The sequence below is a fragment of the Astatotilapia calliptera genome, chromosome 22 (assembly GCF_964374335.1).
Source record: "Astatotilapia calliptera chromosome 22, fAstCal68.1, whole genome shotgun sequence".
NCBI classification, from domain to species: Eukaryota; Metazoa; Chordata; class Actinopteri; order Cichliformes; family Cichlidae; genus Astatotilapia; species Astatotilapia calliptera.
In genome coordinates this window covers 14,150,352-14,174,426 of record NC_137442.1, presented here as the reverse complement: position 1 = coordinate 14,174,426, position 24,075 = coordinate 14,150,352, and the positions used below count along the sequence as shown (strand labels likewise).

The 24,075-nt window shown below is 39.9% G+C and overlaps 4 protein-coding genes across 8 annotated transcripts in view; all 4 read right to left on the bottom strand.

Moving 5' to 3' along the window:
* Positions 1-6,224, bottom strand: part of kmt2ba (lysine (K)-specific methyltransferase 2Ba) — a 34,622-nt gene extending 28,398 nt beyond the window's left edge. For both annotated transcript variants that reach the window (XM_026157294.2, XM_080295778.1), the window contains exons 1-2: positions 5,835-6,224; positions 206-1,748 (exon numbers count right to left, since the gene is read on the bottom strand). In XM_026157294.2, coding sequence (XP_026013079.2) covers positions 206-1,748; positions 5,835-6,137 — 1,846 coding nt within the window. In that variant the 5' untranslated portion in view covers positions 6,138-6,224. The remainder of the gene's footprint in view (positions 1-205; positions 1,749-5,834) is intronic.
* Positions 6,225-8,983: 2,759 nt separating this feature from the next.
* LOC113015348 (uncharacterized) lies at positions 8,984-13,556 on the bottom strand. The gene is made up of 5 exons (XM_080295774.1): positions 13,397-13,556; positions 12,876-12,995; positions 12,634-12,749; positions 10,585-10,728; positions 8,984-10,499 (listed from the first exon to the last, which is right to left on the bottom strand). Exons 2-5 carry the CDS (start codon positions 12,964-12,966, stop codon positions 9,843-9,845), a joined length of 1,008 nt encoding a protein of 335 aa, XP_080151900.1. The 5' UTR covers positions 12,967-12,995; positions 13,397-13,556; the 3' UTR covers positions 8,984-9,842.
* A 467-nt stretch (positions 13,557-14,023) lies between these two features.
* ndufv1 (NADH:ubiquinone oxidoreductase core subunit V1) lies at positions 14,024-19,004 on the bottom strand. Of its 4 annotated transcripts, none has more exons than XM_026157346.2 (11): positions 18,868-19,004; positions 17,651-17,760; positions 17,477-17,559; positions 17,210-17,380; positions 16,711-16,894; positions 15,783-15,972; positions 15,414-15,626; positions 15,037-15,203; positions 14,867-14,948; positions 14,621-14,766; positions 14,024-14,279 (listed from the first exon to the last, which is right to left on the bottom strand). In XM_026157346.2, exons 2-11 carry the CDS (start codon positions 17,753-17,755, stop codon positions 14,202-14,204), a joined length of 1,419 nt encoding a protein of 472 aa, XP_026013131.1. In that variant the 5' UTR covers positions 17,756-17,760; positions 18,868-19,004; the 3' UTR covers positions 14,024-14,201. The 4 variants fall into 4 exon arrangements, with proteins under 4 accessions (XP_026013131.1, XP_026013132.1, XP_080151899.1 ...); XM_026157347.2 differs by having other exon boundaries at positions 18,813-18,922; XM_080295773.1 differs by lacking the exon at positions 18,868-19,004 and adding an exon at positions 18,446-18,757.
* A 1,269-nt stretch (positions 19,005-20,273) lies between these two features.
* Positions 20,274-24,075, bottom strand: part of hcn3 (hyperpolarization activated cyclic nucleotide-gated potassium channel 3) — a 14,425-nt gene continuing 10,623 nt past the window's right edge. Inside the window, exons 5-7 of the mRNA XM_026157325.2 lie at positions 23,600-23,746; positions 22,005-22,245; positions 20,274-21,821 (exon numbers count right to left, since the gene is read on the bottom strand). Of these exons, the coding sequence (XP_026013110.1) occupies positions 21,619-21,821; positions 22,005-22,245; positions 23,600-23,746 (591 nt within the window). The 3' untranslated portion in view covers positions 20,274-21,618. The remainder of the gene's footprint in view (positions 21,822-22,004; positions 22,246-23,599; positions 23,747-24,075) is intronic.

Sequence of the window (24,075 nt, the reverse complement as noted above, 5' to 3'; positions counted from 1 at the left end):
CATTTGAAACAGGATAAAAAGTTGACTCCAATTAGAGGATTTACAAGCAAACACCTCTTCACTGAAGAATACAACTATACAGTGGAACAATCACATTTATTTTTATCTTTATGGAATATAATCCAAATTGCACTGATAAATAAACACTAACATTTTAAATATTATACACCACAAGTTTTTCATAAATTATACAACTTATCCTTACTCTTGTTTCCTTTATCTCCATCTTCTGACGGCACTTGCGAGGGCGTTTCCACATCAGTGTTGACCACCACAGCTAGCTTCCTCACAACACCAGGTGAGTCCAACTCCTCCATCATGAGTTTGGACCTCCGTCTTTTCCTGACATGAGAGGTCAAACTGTCACCATCTTGTGCATAATCTCCATGAATGTCAGATGGTCCTTTCTTTTTCTCTGCCAGTTTTAACGTCAGTTTCTTGAGGTTCTTGTAGAACTCCAGGTGGCTCGTGCCTGGGCCGGGCTTTGAGATTCTTGACATGCCTGACGGGCTGTCAAAAAGAGATCTAGAGTCACTGTCCGACTGTAGCGATTTGCCTTCATAACCTGCCTCGAGAATGGATGCACTTGGTTTTCCATCCTCTTTCTGTTGACTTTTCAGCCATGTTGACAGAGGGCCCTTCGGAAAAGGAATCATTTCCTCATCCAAGAATCTCTTTGGAGCTTTAATCACTCGGGAAGACCGTCCACTCGTTAATGGAGTGCAGGAGTTACTGGAGCTCTGGCCTAGTTCCTCTGAAAATGGCTTTGCCTTATTCTCCGATGGAGTAACATTCTGATCTTGGATTAGCAGCTCGTTGCCATCCTGTGTGTCTGTGGCTGGAATGGGTTCTGGCTCGTAGGTATAAAAAACACGCCTAGTACGAGGACGACCGAGTTTTGGCCCCTTAATGAGTGGAAGACTTTTTGTCTTCCTCCTGTAGCCAAACACAGATTTGCGCTGATGTCTTCTGTGTGCTCTTTTTTCAACAACATCTGCAGCCTCACACTCAAGGGGCATCGCCGCCTCGACCCCGCTCTGGGCGCCAGCCTCAGCTCCAGCCTCAGGAGAGGCACCCATACCTTTAGCAAACCTCTTCTTTTGTCGTTTCTGAAAAGATGCAAACGGCAAAGGCATCAGATGAGATGTGCGTCGAGGCTGCCCAATTTCAAAACCCTTGACGCGTTTCACAGACCTCCGCGTCAGGGACTGGTCCCTATCCGAGTCCTCTGACACCTCGCCTTCTTCTTTGATCCTCCTTCGAGCTCTTTCTGTGCCTTTAACTGCTGCCGTCACAGCATTTGCTGACTTGCCTTGCTTGGTGCCACCAGCTGAGGTAGCAGCTGCTTGATTTAACACGCCTGAATGTGCCGTTTCTCCTGCTTTTCTGAAAATATCAGGTGATTTTGTACCACTCTGTGTACCTGAGGCCTGCTTGTCTGCATGTTTGGCTTTTGCAGTGAGAGCTACCTGCTTTCCCTGTAGTTTGATTACATGCTTTGGTATTTCCTTCTCTTTTTCTTCGCTCTCTTTACCATCCAAGTCTTCTTTAGGAACTCTTGGTACAATTTTTCCAATCAGACCTGGCTTTGAGGTCTTGGGTATAATTTTTCCAATAAGAGGCTTTGCTTCTTGTGATTGATCCAAAACATGAGGAGACTTTTCTTGGCTGAGTGACGAATGAGAAACAGCAGCAGAAGCCTTTTGTGGACGAACTGTTGTCATCCCAAATCCAGTGAACTCATCCTCCTGGAATAAAGCAGATAAAGTACAATTTTTGAGTTGTATAAAAAAAAAGCATTTGGACAAGAAGTCATGTTAGAATTTCTTGATCTCTGTGACCTTGGCAGACAGCACTGAAAAATTGCATGCATACTTGCTACCTACAATTTCTCATTTTTTATGATAATATGTTAAAATATATCCAACAATATATAATAAATAAGAAATGAAAAAATGAAGAGAGAAACTGATTTTTATTTTCCCACAGTGACTGTGCTGGCTCCAAAAACAGCAGCCACTGTGTATAAAACAGTTAAATATGGCATAAACAGACTTAAAGTGGAATCTTACTTGGAGCAGGAAAGACTGCTGCAGAAGCATCTTGTTGCATTTTATTTTATTCTGGGTGCTCAACCTCACTCTGCTTCCATAGCAAGCTATGCAAGCTAAGCTAAACTACCAAAGTGACAGTCAGAGCTGTCACTTACCTGTCACAACAAATCGCTTCACGTGGAAATCCCACAACACCTCTACGTAATCTGTAGTGGCCACAGATTATCTTAAGAACCTGTAATGTAATATTTACAGTTACAAAAAAGAGCTTCCTGAGAACTTTTCATTTTAAAAAATGTGGTGTAAAATACAGGGATAACACAACCCCTAATTTTGAATTTTTTTTGAAAATAGATCTGATTTACATCAGCTTATCAAGTGCTTCTCACTGTTCCCCACTCTGGATTTAAACTTTGAGGACAGGTGCACTCTCTGTGTTTGCACCTTGTTTTTATTTATTGGCATTTGAGTCTGTTTGATTCGCTCACTGATATCTTGTGTGCCACGACTGTATGTGTTTACCTACTAACATGTATTTGACTTATTTCTTATGTTTTTTAACCATTCTAGCCTTTGTACAGCACTTTAGTCAATGTCAGCCGTTTTTAAATGTGCTTTATAAATACACTCGAGTTTCAGTTTGACTTTGAACTTCTAAAGACAACAACAGGTGCCTGAGACTGCATACCTCTGCAAAGGCTATGCATCAGTCCCTAGATACTTGGATTCTAATGTTTTAGCAGCAAGACAATTTCAGACATTTATTTCTTATTGCATTCTTTTTCTTCCCTCTAAGATATGATGCAAAATTTCACATTTCTCCAATACTACAATTTTAAAAAAAACTATAATAATATTCTGTTCATAACCTTTCAATTTGTTTTAATCCTGCCAACAACCACACACATTAAACCAATCACAGAATGCCTTTGGCTATAATAATATGAAAATAATTAAATGAGACCATTCAAAGAGCTTTCAGTATTCAGTTTCAAACAGTGAACAGCAGGTTTCAGCAAGCACTTGGGTTTCTCTGAATGTGACTGGGTGTTATCTGTTTAAGCCCAACTGAAGTTTCAGAACTTAAATTGCACACAGTCCACAACATCCAGAGACAGAGATGAAAAAGACTGCATCACCTTCTCACCACTTTCTGTTTCCACCATTTAAAGCTCAGGTATTCTGTTGAAAGTACAATCTAAGACCAGCACTGCTCGCTACTCTTACTCCTCCGTTGCATCAGAGCACTGTAGATTGGATGTGCCAAATGAAAAGTCTGTCAATCTGTTAGTCAACCATAAATAATGACTTGGGCCCATTCACTCCCTTTACACATTCTAATCTGTAGCTAGATATGCTGCAATATCATCTCAATAATGGAATAGGTTCTGGGCAATTTGAACCCTATTCTTCCCTGAAAAAAAAAAATTTATATTCACTTATTAAAAACATAAAGGCAAACTCTCTTCGCAACAGCATCTTAAGTAGAGTTTGGAGTTAATGCACATTTCTACCGCTGATGCAAAGGTTGCATTAAAGTGAAAGAAACCTCAAACAAGCAGTTACTCACATCCATCTTTACACTCAGAATAAGAGTCTACAGATTTATCACCACTGAAACTCCCCTAACGATATCTATTCTATAACTGCAGTATACATGAGTGTTAGAGATACTCCAGTTGAGCACCAGCACCCACAAGCTTTATTATGAGCCATGTGACCCTGTTACAGTCCAGCCTAAAGGGATTGCATCAGTGAAGTCTGACTGATTGCAGACATTAAAGCTCCTGTGATTAGATCTGATATATGAGATTATATTATTATCACAATCCAGCCTGACAGGGGCTAAAAAGAGGCCACTAATAAGAACAGTGGAAGTATAAACACATTATGTAGAGTAAAAGTCTTCACATTACCCATCAGCTGGATGGATCTGAAAAAGTACAATGAAAATGCTACCAAGACTTCATCCTTACCATTTAATTGAATCACAACAACAATCATCCCAAAGGGCTTTATACTGTAAGCTAAAGACCCTAAAATGTTATAAAGAAACCCCAAAAAATCAGATGATGCCTTATGAGCAAGCACTCGGAGACAATGGGAAGGAAAAACTCCCTTTTAACAAGATCCTCCAACAGATCCAGACTAACTGAGGGGCAGTAATCCACTGAGACAGCTGTGGGTGATGGGTAAGAGAAGAGAGCAGAGAGAGACATGACAAAGGACAAGCTATGGGAAAGAGAGGGCCAAGTTTAATAATTACTAATGATTAAATGCAGTAGTGGTGTATAAATACACAGAGTGAAAAGAGCTGAGTGAAGAGGAAACCCTCAGTCATCGTGGAAAACCCCCCACAGCATAAGCCTAGTGCCGCATACCTAATGGACGTTTCAGGGTCACTTTTGCCAGTCATGACTGTATGCTTTATGCAAAAGCAAAGTTTTAAATCTTGAAAGTAGCGAGAGGTGCAGAAGGGCCTGATACCTTAATGCTCTGCCTCCCTTTCTAGTTTTAAAAACTATGAAACACAAGTAAGCACTTTTACCATGAGGTCATAAATATGAAGGGATCTGATTATTCTAGATTTTGTATGTGAGGAAAATTATTTTTACAATTCTGTCCATGCACCTCTGAAGTACGTGAAACAGATGATCAGAAACAAATGTATCCAATCTTCGATCCAAATTTCTTTAAGAATGCATTTTATTAAAGGCTAAGGAGCTTGGAAAGAAAAGCATCTGGACTTCTTTACGTTGCTTGAAGACGTTTCACCTCTCATCTGAGAACCTTCACAGACCATTTTATTAAAGTTAATTCTTAATGTCACGTGAAATGTCAAATGCAAGTAAACAAAGAAAGCATCTTTTGTCGAAGCAATGTGATTTTTATTGCAAATCCTCTGGTGCAACATGTAGAGAAAACCTACTTCTGGCGGTTTAATCATTAACTTACATACGAACATGGAAAGAAGGCTGAGGGTGGTCGTAATGAGCGTTTTGTAAACAAAGACTGCTCACATTTAGTACTGGGCTTTCTTTTTGTTTAAGCCTGGTTCCCTATGTATAATATATAATTATACTGCCGAGTTTCCGTTTATTTCTCTTCCTGTAGCATCTCACGTTAGTCTTACGTTCAAAACAGCGAACGGGTCAGCTGACCTCTCTGACGTGGAGAGTACCGTCCCCAAAGTCAGGAGCGGTGGCGGCGGCTGTTAACTACGACAAGATTAGCGGCACAGGGTGGGAACTTCAACTCACAAACCGTGTCGAGGGAGGGAAAAAAACAAAGACATCTACAGGCTTCCACAACAACAACAAAAACTCCCCCTCACCTCTGCGGAAGTTTCCATCTAATTATCGTTTTTATTTCATGCCAACAAACTCAGCGGGACACAGGCTTGATCTCTATATATGTAAACGAGCGTACAGCTTTGATATGATCATTTTAAAACAAACAACGAACTTCAAATATGTACAGAAGTCATCACACTAACAATACACATCTATAATCCTCACTAAAACACTGCAAACACAAGCGGCCAGCTACATTTACAGTGTGGGATCACTGTTGGCTAAAACTAAATGAAGCTTACCCTACAGGCAGGCGGCTAGCTTCTGTTGCTAGCTACACTGTCGCTAACTAGCGGTACGTCAGCTAAAATACGCTTACTAAGGAAAGAGAGCCTTTGAATGCAGCTCTTTTTGAATAACTGCCTTTATTCGTCTTTTAAGGCGACTGTTTCCCGTAGAGCTGACACGCTATGTTTAGCTTATTTACCTCCTCGCTGTTGCTGGACTCGAAACCCGCATCTCTCCGCCGCCTGTGCTTCTCCTCCAGCCCAAGGAGGCGCAGGAGGGACGGATCCTCGCTTAACGCGAGGCCGATGTTGACGGGCCTCGGCCCTCCGGTAGGCAGCTCCGTCTCCTCCGAGCCCAACCTTCCGCGTCTGGTACGTTTCTCCGAACGCTGCCTGCTGCGAAGCGTGCACGGCCGGCCCGGAAAACGAGCCCGGGCCGGTGTCTGGCTACTCAAGCCCGCGACAGCAGCGGGAGAAGATAATCCGCCTCCCGATGCCGCCATTATTTACTACACAACAACACGGACGGCGCGCCAGCAGAGAGTGGCTGCAGCGATGAGTGGCAAGATGACTGCTGCGACGCAAAGGCGCGAGATAGAAAGAGGCACTAGTGCATCATGGGAAAACGAACTTTCCGCCCCGCAGAGGTGCCACGGTACTCCCACTCCAGTAAACTGGAAACTATGAGATGTTACTGATGCAAAGTAAACACTTACACACACTCTCACAACAGCAGTATCAGTATATCCACATTCTTTTCATCTTATGTTTTTTTTTTATTATACTTTGGTTGTTCAATAACTGCAGACTGGAAGTCAATAGACACTTTATGGTCCAGCTAACCTCTTTTATATTGCTTATTGCATGCATGTGTTTTTTGGTGGTGTGCTTAATGTTTAGTTTTTCTTTAAAGTGTGCTTATGTAACCTTTCCTTATGTAGCTTTAACCCCAACACCAAGCAGGAGTGGCACTCCTAAGCTTCCTGTAGCCATATAACTGTCACTTACTTTATGCTATAAATGTGCAAATTTAAATTGAATAATTGTAAAAAAAAAACATGTGTTTCTTCAAGCAATAAGTTTGAATATAGTGTAAAATATAAACTCACAATGCAATGATCTGCAAAGTCTATATTCTAAATAATTGTTTGAAAGGGATGATTTACAGACAATATGGAAACCTGCTATGATGTACAGTTTGGAGAGGCCAAGATGAAGGTCAGGATTAAAAATGAGCACGTCAGACGGACAGATCAGGTTGAGGGGTTTGGACAGTTAGAGAGGAAGAGAGAGATGGTTTGACAATGTGCAGAGGAGGGATAGTGGATATACATGCAGAGGGTTCATGTGACAGGGGATGATACTAAAGATAGGATTAAATGAAAGCAGATGATCCTCTGTGGCGACACCTAGAGGGAGCAGCTGAGAGAAGAGGAGGAAGAAGATTGTAATTAAATGAGTTCAACAACAATAGTAGTAGTATAAGAACTGTGGACTAGGTAGAAAGAGATAAAATTGTTAGAGCTGGTTAGCATGAAGTAAATTAACTCACAAAAGTCATTGCCAATAAATAAATAAATAATCTCCTCAAGGTCAGTGGCACTCCTCTTAGATCCACTCTAAGATCAGCTATACATTTAATAATATCAACTACTGTGTTTGGTGCTCTCTGGCCAGGTCACTCTTGAAATATAAGTTTAAACAAAGGATGTAATAAATATAAAAACAGTGGTACTGTCCGCTTCTTACCACCGGTAAACCCCGCCCACAGTGGTACAACTCGATGAACTTTATTCAAGCAGTTACACGTATCAGATTTGGTTAAAGAAAAATGTTCTTTCATACCAAAATCACTCTGTTTTTTTGTTTTGTAAATCTTAGCAATATTATTTCTATAATACCTAAAATTTCTTACTTTGCACACTCTGGATCTCTAGTGTTTTCTTTTTTTCTTAAAGCATCTAAAATACGTCTTAAGTATTTCATTTCTAATTTTGTTATTAAATAAAAACTATTTAGAACCAATAAAACATCAAGTTAAAATTTAGAAGGTATGTTTCCAGCAGTCGTCATAGTCCTCTGGTCTGTCATGTATTGACAACTATTAGAGATTGGTTTCTTTCTTCTGGGAAACACAAATAGCCAAATATTAACCTTAATAAGTTAAAGTTGTGTTTTCTGTCCTAAATAACTCTGTATGTGTGTGTGTGTGTGTGTGTGTATGCATGCAAGTAAGGGAGAGTATTTGTCAGCTTTTAAGATAATTTAAAACAGCAAAGTTGTTGTTTCAGTTCTCTAAAATGTCAAATAAGTACAGATATCTATTCACTTTGATTTTAAAGCTGCAGAGTTCATGCAGTACTCTGGCCATTTACTCAGTAAAATATTCATACCTTACATGAAAAGGAAGTCAGTATAAGTCAGTCTGGCACTCAAAAGTATCATCATTAAGTAAATATCATCAGTAAAATGATATAAAACCTAACAACACTGATCTAGCAGAATTGCCCCTATCACTGTTGTAACTGGGGAACCACGTAGTGAGTACTGAAATCTGAGACACTGCAGAATATAGTTAACTGAATAATGTAGTGGTGTAAAATTATCCAAACACAGCCACTTAGTCATATACCTTTCCCACTTCAACTGCTCTTCCACACAAATATCTGACGACCTGCTGAAGTTCAAAGCGAGAATCACAAAGAGGAAGAAAGTGATTTTGAATGTGGAATGGTTGTTGGTGTCAGGCTGGCTGCTTTATTTCAGTATTTCAGAAACTGCTGATCTGCTAGCATTTTCCCAAACAATCATGTCCATTTTGTGGAACTGATGAAGGATAAGCTAATAGGAAGGCAATAGTAACTCAAATAACCACCAATTACAACCAAAGAATGCAGAAGAGCACTTCTGAATGCACAACACATGAAATGTCGTAGCAAATTGGCTACAGCAACAGAAGACCACACCTTGAGGCCCTTAGTGCCAACTGGGCATTGCTGCTGTGTGATGCCATCATCTAAACATGGACCAGAGGGACATTCTGATCACACATTAGGTCAAGTAGTTGTTCTAAAGTACAATCAAGTATTTGGGGGATAGTATCCACACATTATTAGTAGTACACTTAATAAAAAAATAATAAATAAAGTCTATTCTAGTCTGTATAAAAGGTGAGAGTTCAACTAGATGTAGAGATTTAAAGAGATAAGAATTTGATCCAAAACACCTCAAAACAATTAAAATGATTCTTCATAAATTACTTACTTTCAGACTTATTCAAACTGAAGTGTTTTCCACATCATAAATATTTAAGTAAATATAATAATATAAAAAGGACAAAGACAGCACAGGAATTTGAGTACAGTTTAATGCAACAACTTCTGAAAAACAAAGAAAAAAAAGAAAAGAAATGAAACCTTGAGGCTGACTGTCTCTTGACAGAGAACCCTATATACTGCTGTACTGTAGTATTTAAGATTGTATCATGTTTGGGACTTACAGTGTCTGACTTCAGCTAAATACAAAACATTCACTGCACTTGTAAGAAATAACTTGTTGGTCTACAGTGAATAAAATACGTTACAGGTAATGTGGAGGTAATATGGACAGAATTATGGACAAAATTAAAGAAGTCCAGCTACCTTCTTTTCAAGCTCTTAAGGATAGTCTGTAGAACATAAAACAACAGACACAATCCTCCATCAGAAAATGATAAAATAAGTGAATTATATAGTTACAGTTCAAGATAACTGACCTCTGGTGGCCGTGTGAGTAAGTGCACATGTGCTGGTGTCGCCACCTTTAGTTTTAGATCAAGTCAACCCACTAAAAACACAGAAAAACGAGATTTCTAGCACGTCTTTAACATTATAAAAGTGCAGTTTTACTCACGCTAAAGCAGTAGTAGCTGCGGGGTAAACCTAACAAAGCTGTGATGAGATTAAAGTGAGTGGACACGAACTAAAGTTTCCCAGTTGACTGTCTGGTATGTCTCTGCCTTCTGCCTCCAAACCATCCTGCTTCCTCACAGTGCAAACCCTGGTATGGCTTTCCAGGATAGCTTACACTGGAAGGATTAGTAAGAAGAAAAGGCCAAGGTGATCATGTAGTTAGAGTACTACCTGGTCTGTACAGGTCTGTGCAGTCTTCATTTTGACCATCATTTAATCTAAACACGTAATGACGAGTTGCAGTCTCTTCCCTTTATATTATGTATTTTCTGCTCCCTCCTCTCGCTCGGTGTGGGTGCTCTCATGAGCCTTTAGGCTGCTTTCTCTTGTAAAGCTCTTTGCACAGGTGAGGCAGGTGTATCTAGAGTTGTGAGCCGTAGCCTTGTGTGCGCTGAGCTGCTCGCGTTGAGCAAAGCTCTCGTCACACTGTATGCACGCATGTGGGTTGTGCCCGACTTGCTTGTGTGCCCGCAGGGCTAAGACAGAAGGAAATATGAGATCGCAGTCTGCTTCGGGACAGGGAATCTGGAGCTCGGAGGAGGAGCAGCCGTCTGTTGGAGGGTCACTGTATTCTTCGTGGTTATCTGCTCCCTCTTGTTTTATCCTCTTGCTGTCACCAGTCGCTCCTTGAGCTGCATGCTTGGGTTTACGCCCGCGTTTTTTGCCTTGCAGCTTAGCGTCACAGTTTATTTCCCTGGCAAATTTCTCCTGGTGCTGCAGGAGCTCTTCCTCCGTCTGGAAACTCTGATGACATTTGCAGCACTGGAAGGTGTTCAGGTCATCGGCTTGTTCTGGGGGCTGGGGGTGCACCGCAATGCGATGGCTGCGAAGTCGTGACGGGCTGGGGAAGGAAGCACCACAGTCCCTGCAGGGACACCGCCGTTCTTTACACTCGTGACGTCTGTGTTGGTTCAGCTGCAAAATATTAAACAGTAAGAAATGGTACACTGGAAGCCTCCAGCACAGAAAAGAAGCTTTAAAATGCCTGCCATGTCCTCACCTCGGTGAAGGTAAAGAAGCTTTTCTGGCAGTAAGAGCAGACAAAGGCCTTCTCCTCTGTGCTGTGGGTGGCCTGATGCTTGCTGAGCTCCTCGGAAGAGGAGAAGAACTTTTCACATTTGTAGCATGTGAAGACAGTGTTACTCTGAAAAATCAGAAGAAATATATGTTTGTTTGTTTGTATTCATTCTGTAAATATTCACAGTAAGAAATTTAATCAGCAACAATGTGAATTTCCAGAAAGTTGATTTTGTACAACTTGATGTAATGTTTCACCTCATCACAGTTGCACAATGATTGAAACTTGGACCACTGACTAACACCAGTTTCAAGACTGCTAATACTGAAATTTCTATGACCACTGTTGACCACGAGTGCTAATCACAGCACTGTAATATGATGAAAGATGTACTGCAAGGCCCCCTCTTTGGTTCAGAGATGGCTGTTCTCTTCTAACATAATTGCACTCCTTGCTCAAACCACACGTATACATCTTCATCAGTGGAAAAGTGGCCACCGGCCTGTAGTTGTAAACATGCTGCATATTCTTGGTCTGGACTCTCTCGTAGGTCTGCTGTGCTGTGCCATCCACTTAGCCCATAGGTGTCAAACTCTGGCCCGCGGGCCAAATTTGGCCCGCAGCCTAATTACATTTGGCCCGCGAAGCCATGCCGAATTACTATTAGAGCTGGCCTACTGGTATTATACAGCTAATATATATATTGTTTAGTATTAAGCTGTGCTTGTTCCATATTCAGTTTTCCAGCAAAACTTATTTGAGTCCATAAGAAAAGATTCATTCTTATATCTGGAGGAAGATTTTTTTTTCAATAAATATTAATGTTAGCCCGCGACTTTGTTCCAGTTTTGAATTTTGGCCCACTGTGTATTTGAGTTTGACACCCCTGACTTAGCCAGAGGGTTGTTCGGTTTCCTCAACAGCGATCCTCTCGGCACATAAACACTTTCACTATATTACTTCGTTTGTTTGTCTGTATGGGCTGGTTCATGGCACACATTGACTTTCAAATGTCCCTCATTTGCATATTAACGATCATGAAACTGAGCTCATGGTTCATTATTAGTCAGTGGTGCTACTTTCAGTCGTTATGCAACCAAACTGTTTATAAAGTTGGGAAAACCTGCAGTCAGCTGAGCCTGAAGAAGTCACTGTGATGATGAACAGAATCAACTTTCTGGATTACTGGGCAATCATCAAGAAAACAGTGTGGGTTGTTCTTCATCATTCAAACATATATTGTCACAATTTCACAGTTCCAGCTTTTTAAATACATAGACTGTATATAAAAGATGTAATCCTCTTGCATATGACTTTGAGCAGAGGGTGGTATGTAGCCTTGTTGTGAAGCCAAGTGACACTACACATTCATAGGGTACAGAAGAGTTGACCTGAAGCCTACCCTGTTTGCATTTAATTTCTAACTCTTAGAAGAACCATAGTTTACAGCGTGAACATTATCTTGTAAACTAGCTATTGAGAACTTAAACTCAGGAGAAATGCAGTTACTAAAGCCACAAATCGTGTGAGAAGTACAGCTGCTTTCTCTATTGGACCTCTATATAATCTTTCTGTAATCAGAAGAATCTCCCCCTGCTGGCCACTGAAAAGAGTGCAGGTTTGAGGCACTTTTGCTTTAGCTTCAAGCCTTAATTATAATCCATTGCAGACGTGCAGTAGTTTTTGCATTGTAAGGTAAATCTCACAACGATCACATGATCACAAAAACAGGGAGGCATGCTGATATTGACATGGATTGTCATGCTCCCCGTGTGATGATGAAATACACTTCTGTCGGACCTCAGTGGACTCATGGATGCAGTATGATCAAGGCTTCACTTTTCGTACCTGAACACATTTTCCATCATTTATCTACAGTCTATGTTCAGACTTGCTGCTTCTTGTTTTCCATACCAAAATGATTATTTTTATTAATACGTAACAAATTCAAAGATTAATAAATAATCCTGGAGAGTAAAACATTACACATCATGCATGAACTGCTGGGCGTATTTAGCCTGTTTTTCCCACCTGCTGCAGTTGCTGCTTGTACTGGTCCCGATGACTCTTCCTCATGTGTCTCTCTTTAGCTTTGGAGTTACAGAAGGTGATAAAGCACTGGAAGCACTGCAGACTCTCATGCTGGTCTGCGTCACAGTGAGAAGAGTTGTTCAGTAAGGGTGGACTTATCATCAAAACATGTAAGCTGATAATGTTGCTGTGTCTGTGGCGGTTAGAAAGAGGAGTCACATTAATGTAAAATGTCATCTTACAGGGGGCGACCAGTGGCTCAGGCTTCATCTCCGCAGAGGTGGACCTCATGTCGTTTCCGACAACCACCTGCTCGATCTTCATCATTTCCATGCTTTCACACAGCACCCAGCCGCGTAAAGCTGCAACATGAGAGACATGTGACTCAGAACTGCAAACCTCAACCAGTTAGAAGAAACTGCAATAAATAATAATAATAAAAAAGAAAACAAACAAGACCCCCCCCCCCCCCCCCCCGAGTTAACAGGATGTTTCAGGGAGGAGGGGGATCATACATAATTCAAATCGGCTAGTATAAATAAAAGCAGCTCACGTTAGGCCTGAGCTAACTATTTAACAGAAGGATGGAGGTGAGGGATGCTGAGCTGCAACTAAAAGCGACATGACTCCGCTGGTATATTCAACCCGCACTATATTTTTATTTTGTAGCCTTCCGCCTACTGTGACGCTGCGCTTTTTCACTTTAAACATGCATTTAATGAGCAAGCAGAGGTTCATAAACAATTTAAAAACGCCTTTTTACCGTTCAAAGCATCCACTGGGCGAAACGAAGCAGCAGAGCGAAACGTGCCAAAGTCACGTGACACGAGACCGTCCGCTATCGCGAGATTGTGAACACCTTTTTCTCAAATGTTGGTTTCTCCGCCTATTTACAGAAGGTGTTTTATTATTAATTACTATCATTATTATACACTTTAAAAGATAGTTTCAACATACATCCGTAATGATGTTGAATAGAATGAAAACGAACAGGAATCGTGGCATCCTTGCAGTGCACCAGGTTTATGGCGTTCAAATGATTTAACCAATCAACCAATCACAACGCAGCACCAGGCTGCAATTAAGAGAATCGATAATTGAAAATTATACATATTTAAACCTGAGACTACTGATCCTAAAATATATTAAAATGTTAGCTGTACCTCTTGTTCACACTGAACTAAAAAAAAACTGGGTTCAAATACTTTTACTGCATGTAAATAGAACTCTTGGACTGTTTAAATAACAGACTTAGTAAAAATAAAAATGGATAATAATAATAATTTAGACTTCAGCTGATTATTGTAATTAATAAGATCTTTTTTTCCTACAAGTAAAAACACAAGAGATTGAAAACAAGAAAAAAGAACCACAAGAAAAAGAATAAGTCTTTATTAAAGTATCATAGAACTTTATTGGTAATATTGTTTCACAAGGCAGACACATCAATGCAACGCTTGATGAAGAGTTAATAAGACGGCACGTTCTCTTTTCTTTAAATAATCTGTGAAAGACAAGCACAGGGTTCTGGGCGAAGGAAAATTAGATCAAGGACTCGAAGAAGCCGTTCAAACCCTTGCCTGCTTCTGCTGCTGGAATTCAGCAATTCGGCTTTCCATGACAGGCCTGAAGTGCCTGATCAATCCCTGGGAACACAGATGAGAGAAGAGAGGGGTTTTGGTCAGTTATCCTGCTGAACTTGAGGCAGAAAACAAACAGGGAGCTTTACAAATAATACAACATGTAATCAAGCTACTCGCTAATCAATTGTGAAGAGTGCAATGCAAACCCCTTGGCAACCTCTGGTCGCCATGGGGTTTCTACACATGGGTGAGGCTTTAAAAACACCTATGAGTGTAATGCTGTATTCTTCAATCTGTAACATTATCGTCCCTGCATTAGTTACACGTCACACACAGTAAGTGTACCTAATGCATTTTGAAGTATTGAGTTTCCCATTAATAGTTCCATGAAGACATGCATTTACCTGCACAGGCCACGCCGCACCGTCGCCCAGTGCACAGATACTGTGCCCCTCGATCTGCTTGCTGATCTCCCAAATCATGTCTATCTCTGCTGAACGTGCATCACCACTCGCAAAACGCCACATCATCTTATTCATCCAGTCCACTCCTGCAGAAAAACACAACAAGAAAAAACTCACACGTTTTAATTTAATGAAGGTGGTGGAGAAATATTAAGGTGTGCAGAACTGAACTGAAGTGGCATTTACCCTCTCTGCACGGTGTGCACTGGCCACAACTCTCATGCTTGTAGAATTCAATCAGACGGGCGATGGCTCTAATAATGTCAGTCTGCAAAAGTAAAACCCATCCACTCGTTTAACAGCAGTATTCTGCATTGCTTATTGAGCTAAATATACTATAGAGCTGACATATTTACCGATTTGTCCATGACGATGAGAGCAGCAGTGCCCAGCCCAGTCTGTGCCTGAATAAGGCCATCAAAGTCCATCAGCACATCTTCACACACGTTCTTGGGGATGAGGGGTGTTGAGGACCCACCGGGAATTACAGCCAGCAGGTTATCCCAGCCACCACGCACCCCACCTACCAGACAGATGTTTGTTCCAATTGAGTTAAAAAAAGGAAAAAGAAGAAGCACTTAAGGCTGTGCTTAAGCTAAGCTGTCTTAATCTTTTCAGTCCGTGACCCCCTTCACGCAGGAAGACTTCCACTACCTCCTTTTTTTTTCTTTTTCTTTTTTAATCCTATCAGGCAAAAATGATGTGATTTTTACATTTTTAGTGCATTATGTACCTGCGTGTCTCTCAATGAGCTCTTTCAGAGGAACAGACATCTCCTCTTCTACTGTGCAGGGATGGTTGACATGCCCAGAGATGTTGAACAGCTTTGTGCCCGAGTTTCTCTCCCTGCCAAAGGAGACAAACCACGAGCCTCCACGACGACAGATGGTGGGCGCCACAGCTACAGTCTCCACGTTGGCGACAGTTGTTGGGCATCCAAACACACCTTCAAACACATTAGAGGGAGTGGTGTTGATATTTGAGACGTGCTTTTATTTGAGCAAGAATAATGAGGGCCCAGCAGAAGAAGCAGCAGTGATGAAAATGTAATTAATACAGAAACTTTTTTATTCTAACCCCGTCTCTGTAGACAGGAACTCACCGACATCTGCAGGGAAGGGGGGCTTCAGACGGGGCTTCCCCTGCTTTCCTTCCAAGGACTCGATAAGAGCGGTCTCCTCTCCACAGATGTAGGCTCCGGCACCACGCATCACAAACACATCAAAGTCATAACCAGAGCCACAGGCGTTCTTTCCAATTAGCCCAGCAGCGTAGGCTTCATTGATGGCCACCTAAGAGCCAGCAGAGAGAATATGAGGCTTAATCTGTATGAAATTGAGTTGGATGCAGGTGCAGCTACTTTTGTGTCTGAATCACCTCCAACTAAAAGACATTAGTTGTACAGCTGATTTTTTTTTTTTAATTTAGTCACATTACCAACTTTAATATGATCTGAAAGTATGCAGCTTATTATCAGTATCCAATATAACATTTAAACAACAAACAAATAAACACTTACTTTCCCCTTCCCAGGCCTTGAAAAATAAGACTAATTTAATTACTTTAAATATGGCTGAAGGGCAGTATAATAAATAATAATGGGTTATAATAATATTATACTATAAGCCCTTTAAAAAAAAAATCAAATTTCACACGTTATATTAATATTTTAAATCTGGAAAGGAAAGTAATCCATAAAGCTTCAGAATGAAATGTACGGGAGTCATTGCTAGAAGCAGACAGGATAGCTCCTGTCTGCCTGGAGAAAGTTTATATTAATCAGCCAAATTTATGGATCCAGGGAAGACTAGCTAGCACACAGGTGGCTTTCATGAAAGCAGATCAAAAGGTTTATTTATTACATGTTTAAGCCTGACAAGCAGGAGGTCTGGAAAAAGATTGTGACTGGCTTTTTGACTTAGCTGAAAATTAGTTACGTCCGACCAACATTTTCTCCATAAACTGAAGATGATAGTGAGGTGTATGATAATTTTAAAGACTTGATCTCAGTTGTCTCTATCCATCTCTACCTGCAGGTTGGAGGACTCATTGTAGAACTCTCCTCTGATGTAGATGTAAGCAGCACGGGCTCCCATGGCCCTCCCAGCGATCAGGCAGCCTTCGACCAGCTTGTGTGGGTCATTCCTCATGATCTCCCTGTCCTTACAGGTGCCCGGTTCTCCCTCATCTGCATTCACCACCAGATACTTTGGGCTAACATACGAAAACAGAAACAAGTCGGTGTAATAAACATTACTGTCAAAGTAGCGGAGTTTATCTTGCACAAAGATAATTTTAATTTAATTTTATTCTATTTTATGAAAACTATGATAAACATCAAACTGATTGATCTATAAGAACGCCAGAAGCATTCCTTTTTAAAAATTAGTGTTGTAAGTGCTTGTATTTGCTAAAAAAAAAAAAAAAAGCACTTATGTGTTTATTATTGCTCCAAATGTAGTTACATTTTTGTAAAAATGTTACAACTTAGCACTAAAATTGCAAAATGCTATCTGTGTCCTCACTGACCGGCCATCACTGGGCTTGTTCATGAAGCTCCACTTCATGCCAGTAGGGAAGCCAGCTCCACCTCTCCCACGCAGGCCAGAAACTTTGATCTCATTGAGAATCCAGTCGACTCCCTTCAAAAGAATCTCCTTAGTTTTGTACCAGTCGCCACGCTTCAAAGCCCCATTCAGCCTGTGGCACAAATATGAGAAGGTCACAACTGTGTTTTTGTTTGTTAAACCTCTCACCTTGCATCAAATTCACAAGAGAACAACACAGGGGTGTTACCTCCATTCATGTCGGCCATAAAGGTTGGTGAAGATTCTGTCCTGATCTGCCAGCGGTCCAAATTTAGTTTTCTTAGGAGCACTCTGCCAGAAAAGCAGAGAAAAAAACCAAACTGTTACTACAGTTGTAAGGATTTAATTTGTTTTATACTGGTTTTAACAACATGGGTCATACCTGTGCTGTGCTGTTGTATCGTGTGATAGAAGTCACGCCACCCTGACTGATAGCAGCTGGGGCACGGGCCACCCCGCTCACCACAGCTCGAGAAAAGGACAGCATCCTTTCTGCATGAAAAAATAAAAAAAACAAGACTGAGCCTGAATCATTTCATTTTCAAACACTAATAAAAGAAAGCAGCTGCACAGGCACAGAGAGGTGCTGTTTAACCTGCTGTGACACTGAAGAAACCAAAACCAAGAGCTGATGTGACGATGCCTATATCCATATTTTACACAGTGAGTGGACATAATGAGGAGAGTTGTGGCTCAGGGGGTAGAGGTACTCCAGTCTGCATACCGAAGTAACTCTGAGCAAGATATTGAAGCCTGAGTCTCCCCCAATAAAGAAATCGAAGTGTGAGTGTGTCCAAAAAGGCGGACAAGGCACTTGAACTTCCAGTCTACTACCAGTCCATGCTGAGCAGAGTAAAGCTGTCTGTACTAGTTTGTGAAATACGCTGCTGTAAATGTAAAAAACAATGAGTTTCCCTTTCTGTCACAGATCACACACACACAATATTTACTGACATATCAGTGTCACTGCATCAACAACGTCATAACACTATCTTCTGATCATCATAATTTGCTATCTAATGGCCCTCTCAGCTAAAAACAAATCGGACTAAAAACACCTCAGCCTGAGTTTTAGAAAATACATTTCAAACACAGAGCACCGAAACGAGAGCTAACATTTCATTTCAACACCATACATTTAGATTAGCTGTCAGTTTTAGCATGATGTATTTCTTACGGTGGTCCAGTGCTAACTCTTTTGTGATGTTATGTCAGAGCTAACCGAGTTAAGTAACGAAGGTGAAGGCGACTGCCAGCCATGTTATCAAACCTAATCCTGCAGCTGGGCTATTTTATCTCATACGGTCGCTAAAATGGCGAGTGATTACTGGACAAAACTGATCAGGTCTGCCTTGCTTCAGTGTGATGACAGGAGTACACACCGCTGACCTCCATACTCAGATAGCCACCGCTAGCCTAGCGCCAAGCTAAACTGGCTAGCGGTTAACCTTGTAATGTCAGAATAAAAACACCGGTTTCACTGTGCAACGTGCAGATATTACATTTTTTAAAAAAAGTAAATATGCGTTAAAAAAAAACTGAACTCAAATCAAGCACAAACGTGCTGAGGTAAGGCAGCAGACAGTCAATCCTCTTTACCTTCTCTCTGCGTCCCGAGTTTATGAAATAAAGCGAGACAGGAAGCAGAGCGCACGGCCCGGATACATAATGCGGAGGGTTATTTAAAACACACTCACATAATGCCAGAGAACTACGAGGTTATGCACGTATTTTATTTTATGTTCATTGTTCACAAATTAGGCTTTTATATTGCATTTTAAACCCTCTCAAAATAACCAGCTGTAATATGGTCTTATATTTACCGAGCGTGCTTGTTTTCCTACATTTGGAGAAAAAAAAAACATTTTATACTGTTGGATTTTAACAGTTTTACTTTATAAAGCTACTTTTACTATATTCTGCTTTTTACATAATCTATTTAATTTATGTAACCTTTATTTAACCTATGTTGAGATATTAAGGGTTTTATAAAATGAACTGTTCTATTTTATTTATTTATATAATTTGTTTACATTATTGTTAATTAATTTATTATATTTATAATCTCTCTCTCTCTTTCAGTTTTTACCATATGATAATTTTTATTGAGCTAATCTTGTCATTACAGATATTCTGTTATTTTGGATGTTTTACACCTTTTGGGATAATAAAGCATATCTTATTTTATTATAAAAACTATGGTAACCTTAAATTTATTATATGTTTTCAAGTTATTATAGTTCATTAGCATTTATAATCATGGCAGTTTATTAAATATCGTTATATATATGATACTATTTATCATAATAATTACTTATTGTTTGTTAAACAATGTAGCAATATGGTACTGTAGTATTATGAAGCCACAAAGTATATAGGAAATACCAAAACATCTTATTTATAATAACAGGATCTTGTAATACACAATCAGAACATGCTCATACCACCATAATTATGGATAATTACTTAGTGTTTCACATTAATGAGAATGTTCATCATATCATTGTGAGAATGGACTTTACTGTTATGAAAAACAAGGCCATGACTTTATATCTCATAGTTCTGATGAGATTTCATTTAAAATCTATAGATAGCATCAGGTCAAAGCAAAAGTTACCTGAATGAGATTTATATTGTAATGTAGAGACCCTTCAAACCCCAATGATCAGGCAATCCCCTGTGAGCAGCACTTTGCGACTGTGAGGAGGGAAAACTCCCTTCAAACAAGAAGAAACCTCTGGCATATCCAGGTTCAGGGAAGGGTAGCCATCTGCTGTAACTGGTTGGAGGGTGAGAGGGAAAGAGAACAGAAATAAGGAGCAGAGAGTATTCTGAGGATAAAAGGCATACCTTTAAGAATCCTTCTCAGATTTATGAAATAGTGAGTGAATATTATGATAAGTCACAATAAGATACATTCTGGACCTGTGACTTAATTTTCTTGGCAAAGCTGCGGAAAAGAGCTTCAAAAATGTTTTCTTAAGTAAAACAGTATTTCTTTGATCAACGTGTCTGCACATTCTTTATACATAAGCACAAATAACACAGTGCATAGGAAAAAATACATATTTGATATTTATGCTTCAAGGTTACAGACATTGGTATACACATGACATCATCAATATAAAGGTAATAATCAGAAAAATAAGAAAAAATAAAGACATTTCAGTTAAACTTGTAAATTCAAAAAATGACCGTTTTGTGTGCATCAGATGAAAATTTTCAAAATCATGTTGTTTCAAATGCATCTGAGAAAAGTACACAGTATTAATCTAAATCTAAATCAGCGTTCAGTCAATTTAAATTTGTAAAATCTTTCTTTGAAGCAAAAACAGAAGAGAAATAAACTTCTAATAACTACATTGTTAATGTGTAGATACAGCTGTGGTTTCTGCTGTGAAAAATGCTGCATGTAGACCCTGTATGTAACCCCACTAAAAAAGTGAAGTAAAAAAAAAAACTGAGAAAGTTCAGCTGATATATTTACAAAAATAGAACTTATATTATACAACAGCATCGTCTGACGGTTACATACTAGTTAACCTATAGAGACTTTATTCTCATTCATTAGTTTTACATTATAAATAAACAATATTCCAGAAAAAAATGAAACAAAAATAGTATGGAAACAAATAATACTGGGTATAAATTATTCTTTATATGAGCTCTGTGAAACCTGTCTGTGTACAGCTGGAGATATTACATAACTGCAACTGATCTTCTGTGAACATCAGCATTAAATCTTCACATCAGGCAACCTACAGATGAGAAGGATCATGTAAAATAGAGCTACAGAAAGCTGAATGATGTAACACCAGCTGCTGCTCCTGCAGGCTGTCAATATCCTGGACGGATGATCTGATAGATAATCAAAGTGGCTACTACAGGCCACTAAAATGTGCTTTAAAAGAGGTATTTACAGCTGGAAAGAGACCAATCTAGACAGACTGTTGGTAAAAAAATAAATCAATACATCAATACATGAATAAAAAAGCTCATGTAAATCAAAATGTAATATCATCAGAACGGGAGAAACAAAAGATCATCGCTGATGTCCATACAGTTTCAAAATTATACAGGTCATTTTACACGAAGAATATACAAAGCTCTAACACAAACATGAGCACATATTACAGCTGATTCAAGTTCAAATAATAAAATAAAACCACTAAAGGTAGACTATTGTCACATCATCGCAGTAATGCTGTACTAAAAAGTTTAAGTAGGTCTTGCTATCTGATTGTCCATCAGCGTGCTTCAATAGAAGATATCTTTGTCATGTGCAGTTTAAATGTGACAAATGTGCTCGATGAGTCTGGCTGGAATGTTTTTCTCATGGTGCTGAGGAAGTCATTCATCTGGGACTGGCTGATAACTCGGTCGGCGCGCAACGCGGTCCAGTCGGTTCACGGCCACACTCTCAAACGCCCTCCTCATCAGAGGATGCTCCTCCAGGACCTCGTTGAAACTGTCCGCGCTCAACGAGTAAAGACGGCAGTAGGTCTCAGCCTTCACGCTGGCTGTGCGTCGTCCCTGTGTCAGCAAGCAAATCTCTGAAACAAGGAAGACATAATTTTAAATATGTAGTTCATCCCACTTGTTAAATGAGAGGATCTATACCACCTGCATGTCTGGACCATAAATATGAAGAAATACCACCTGATTATATTATCATAAAGACTAAAAATGGAAAAAGTTTGGCAATACAGTCACAGGAAAAAGAAAGCACGATTTACCCCCAAAATATGCTCCATCGCTGAGCTTAATCTCCTTACTACCACGTGGGATGATGGTGACGGTGCCGTGCTGGATAAAGTACATTTTCCGACCCAGCGTTCCCTCTCGTATAATAAAATCTCCCGGCTGGAAGACTTCGAAACGCAGCTTGGTCAGGATCACCGTCACAAAATGAGGGTCAGTGTTGGCAAACAGTGGCATATTGGCTACGAGTCCACGACAGTTATAGCTGACAATCTCCTGCGTGAGGGGGAGAAAATGTACGCTACAAGAAGTTGTCATAAAATATCTCTGCCAGGTTTTAACTACAGTCACATTTATGAAAGATTTGGTAGATTTAAAACATTTGTAAAGTTTTCAGTGTTTTCAGACAGCAACTCTTCAGCTTGAAACTGAGAATGTGAAGCTCTTTTTTTTCTTATGAAATAAAGTAAACTCATCACCCAAGTATCAAAACCATTGTTTACTGTCTATCAGTGGTGAGGTATGCAGCAGGAGTGACAGATGGGTTCAAGGTGGGATTACATCAGGGATCAGTTCTGAGCCCCTTCTTGTTTGCAGTTGTGATGGACAGATTAACAGATGAGGTCAGACAGGAGTCTCTATGGACTATGATGTTCGCAGATAACACTGAGAGAAGTGAGAGCATAGAGAGGTGGGGGCATAGAGAGGTGGGGGTATGCTCTGGAGAGAAGAGGAATGAAGGACAATAGAAGTGAGACAGAATACGTGTGTGAATGAGAGAGAGGCAGGCGGAAAGGTGAATATGTAAGGAGTAGAGATAGTGAAGGTGGATGAGTGATGTACAATGTGGAGACTGTAGAACTGGCAAAAAGATTGGAGGCGATTGGAGGGATAGTGAATATATCCTCATGAGAACCAGGCTATTAATTTATGTCCTCTATAATGGACATTTGTTTATGGTCTATATCTTTTGACTTATTTGAGCTACCTTACTAAGACCCTAAATGCTAAATAGAGGACATCCTGGGCTTTCCATCGGTATCTCATGTGTTTGGATGGCTTCTTTTAGCTCCAAAGAGGCAGGAAATCATTAAAAAAATTTCCTCAGTTCTCAGGAGGATTTTGGTCATGATGTTAAAGATGAAGCTGCCAGGTGGGAGCAAAAGAGGAAGACGACATAAAAGATTTATGGACATAGTCAAGGAGGGTATGCAGAAGGCTGGTGTGACAGAGGAGGAGGATGCTGGGATAGAGTGAAATGGAGGCAGATGATCTACTGAGACAAAAGCCAAAACAAGAGGAAGAAGCTTACAGATCAACATACAAATCAAATAGTCTATGTTTTACCATATTGTGATATATAGCATATTATTGTGGAAAAAAATATGTCAGTTAGTCTATAAACAGGAATAAAAGCATTGTTAACTAGCTCTTAGCATATCGAACAGCTGATCAGATGTTTTCCAATTTCATTATAAACAAAATATATTTAGGTTTTGAACTGTCGCTTTGATAAAGGCACATTTAAAGAAATTTTCATGGACCCTTTTTAACATAAAAGATGAACTTATTCAACACTTAATAAAAAACTGGAGAGAGGAAGCAAGAAACAGCAGGTAAAGTCACACACCTCCTTGAGTGGGTCACTGAGCTCTCCGAGGATGTTGTCCTCATCAAACATCTTGCCTTGGAATCGCTGCTCATAGTAATCGTGGATCCTCTGTCTTAAGTCTGCTGGCAGTTTATGAAATGACATGTACTGCTCCACTTGTTTATACTGGAAACAACAGAAAACCAGAGGTGGGACCAAGTCATTGTTTTGCAAGTCTCAAGTAAGTCTCAAGTCTTTATCCTCAAGTTTCAAGTCAAGTCTCAAGTAATGTCAGGCAAGTCAGAGTCGAGTCTCAAGTCACTGGTGTAAAAGTCCGAGTCAAGTCACAAGTCTGAAACTTTGAATTTCAAGTCCTTTCGAGTCTTTAAAAAAAACAAACGAAAAAATAATGTTGCAGTTATATGCTAAATGTAAATATTAGACCATGTAATTTTTAAATCTGTGTTTTTCTCAACACATACAAAATAGTGAACTTAGAAAATATACACAAATTG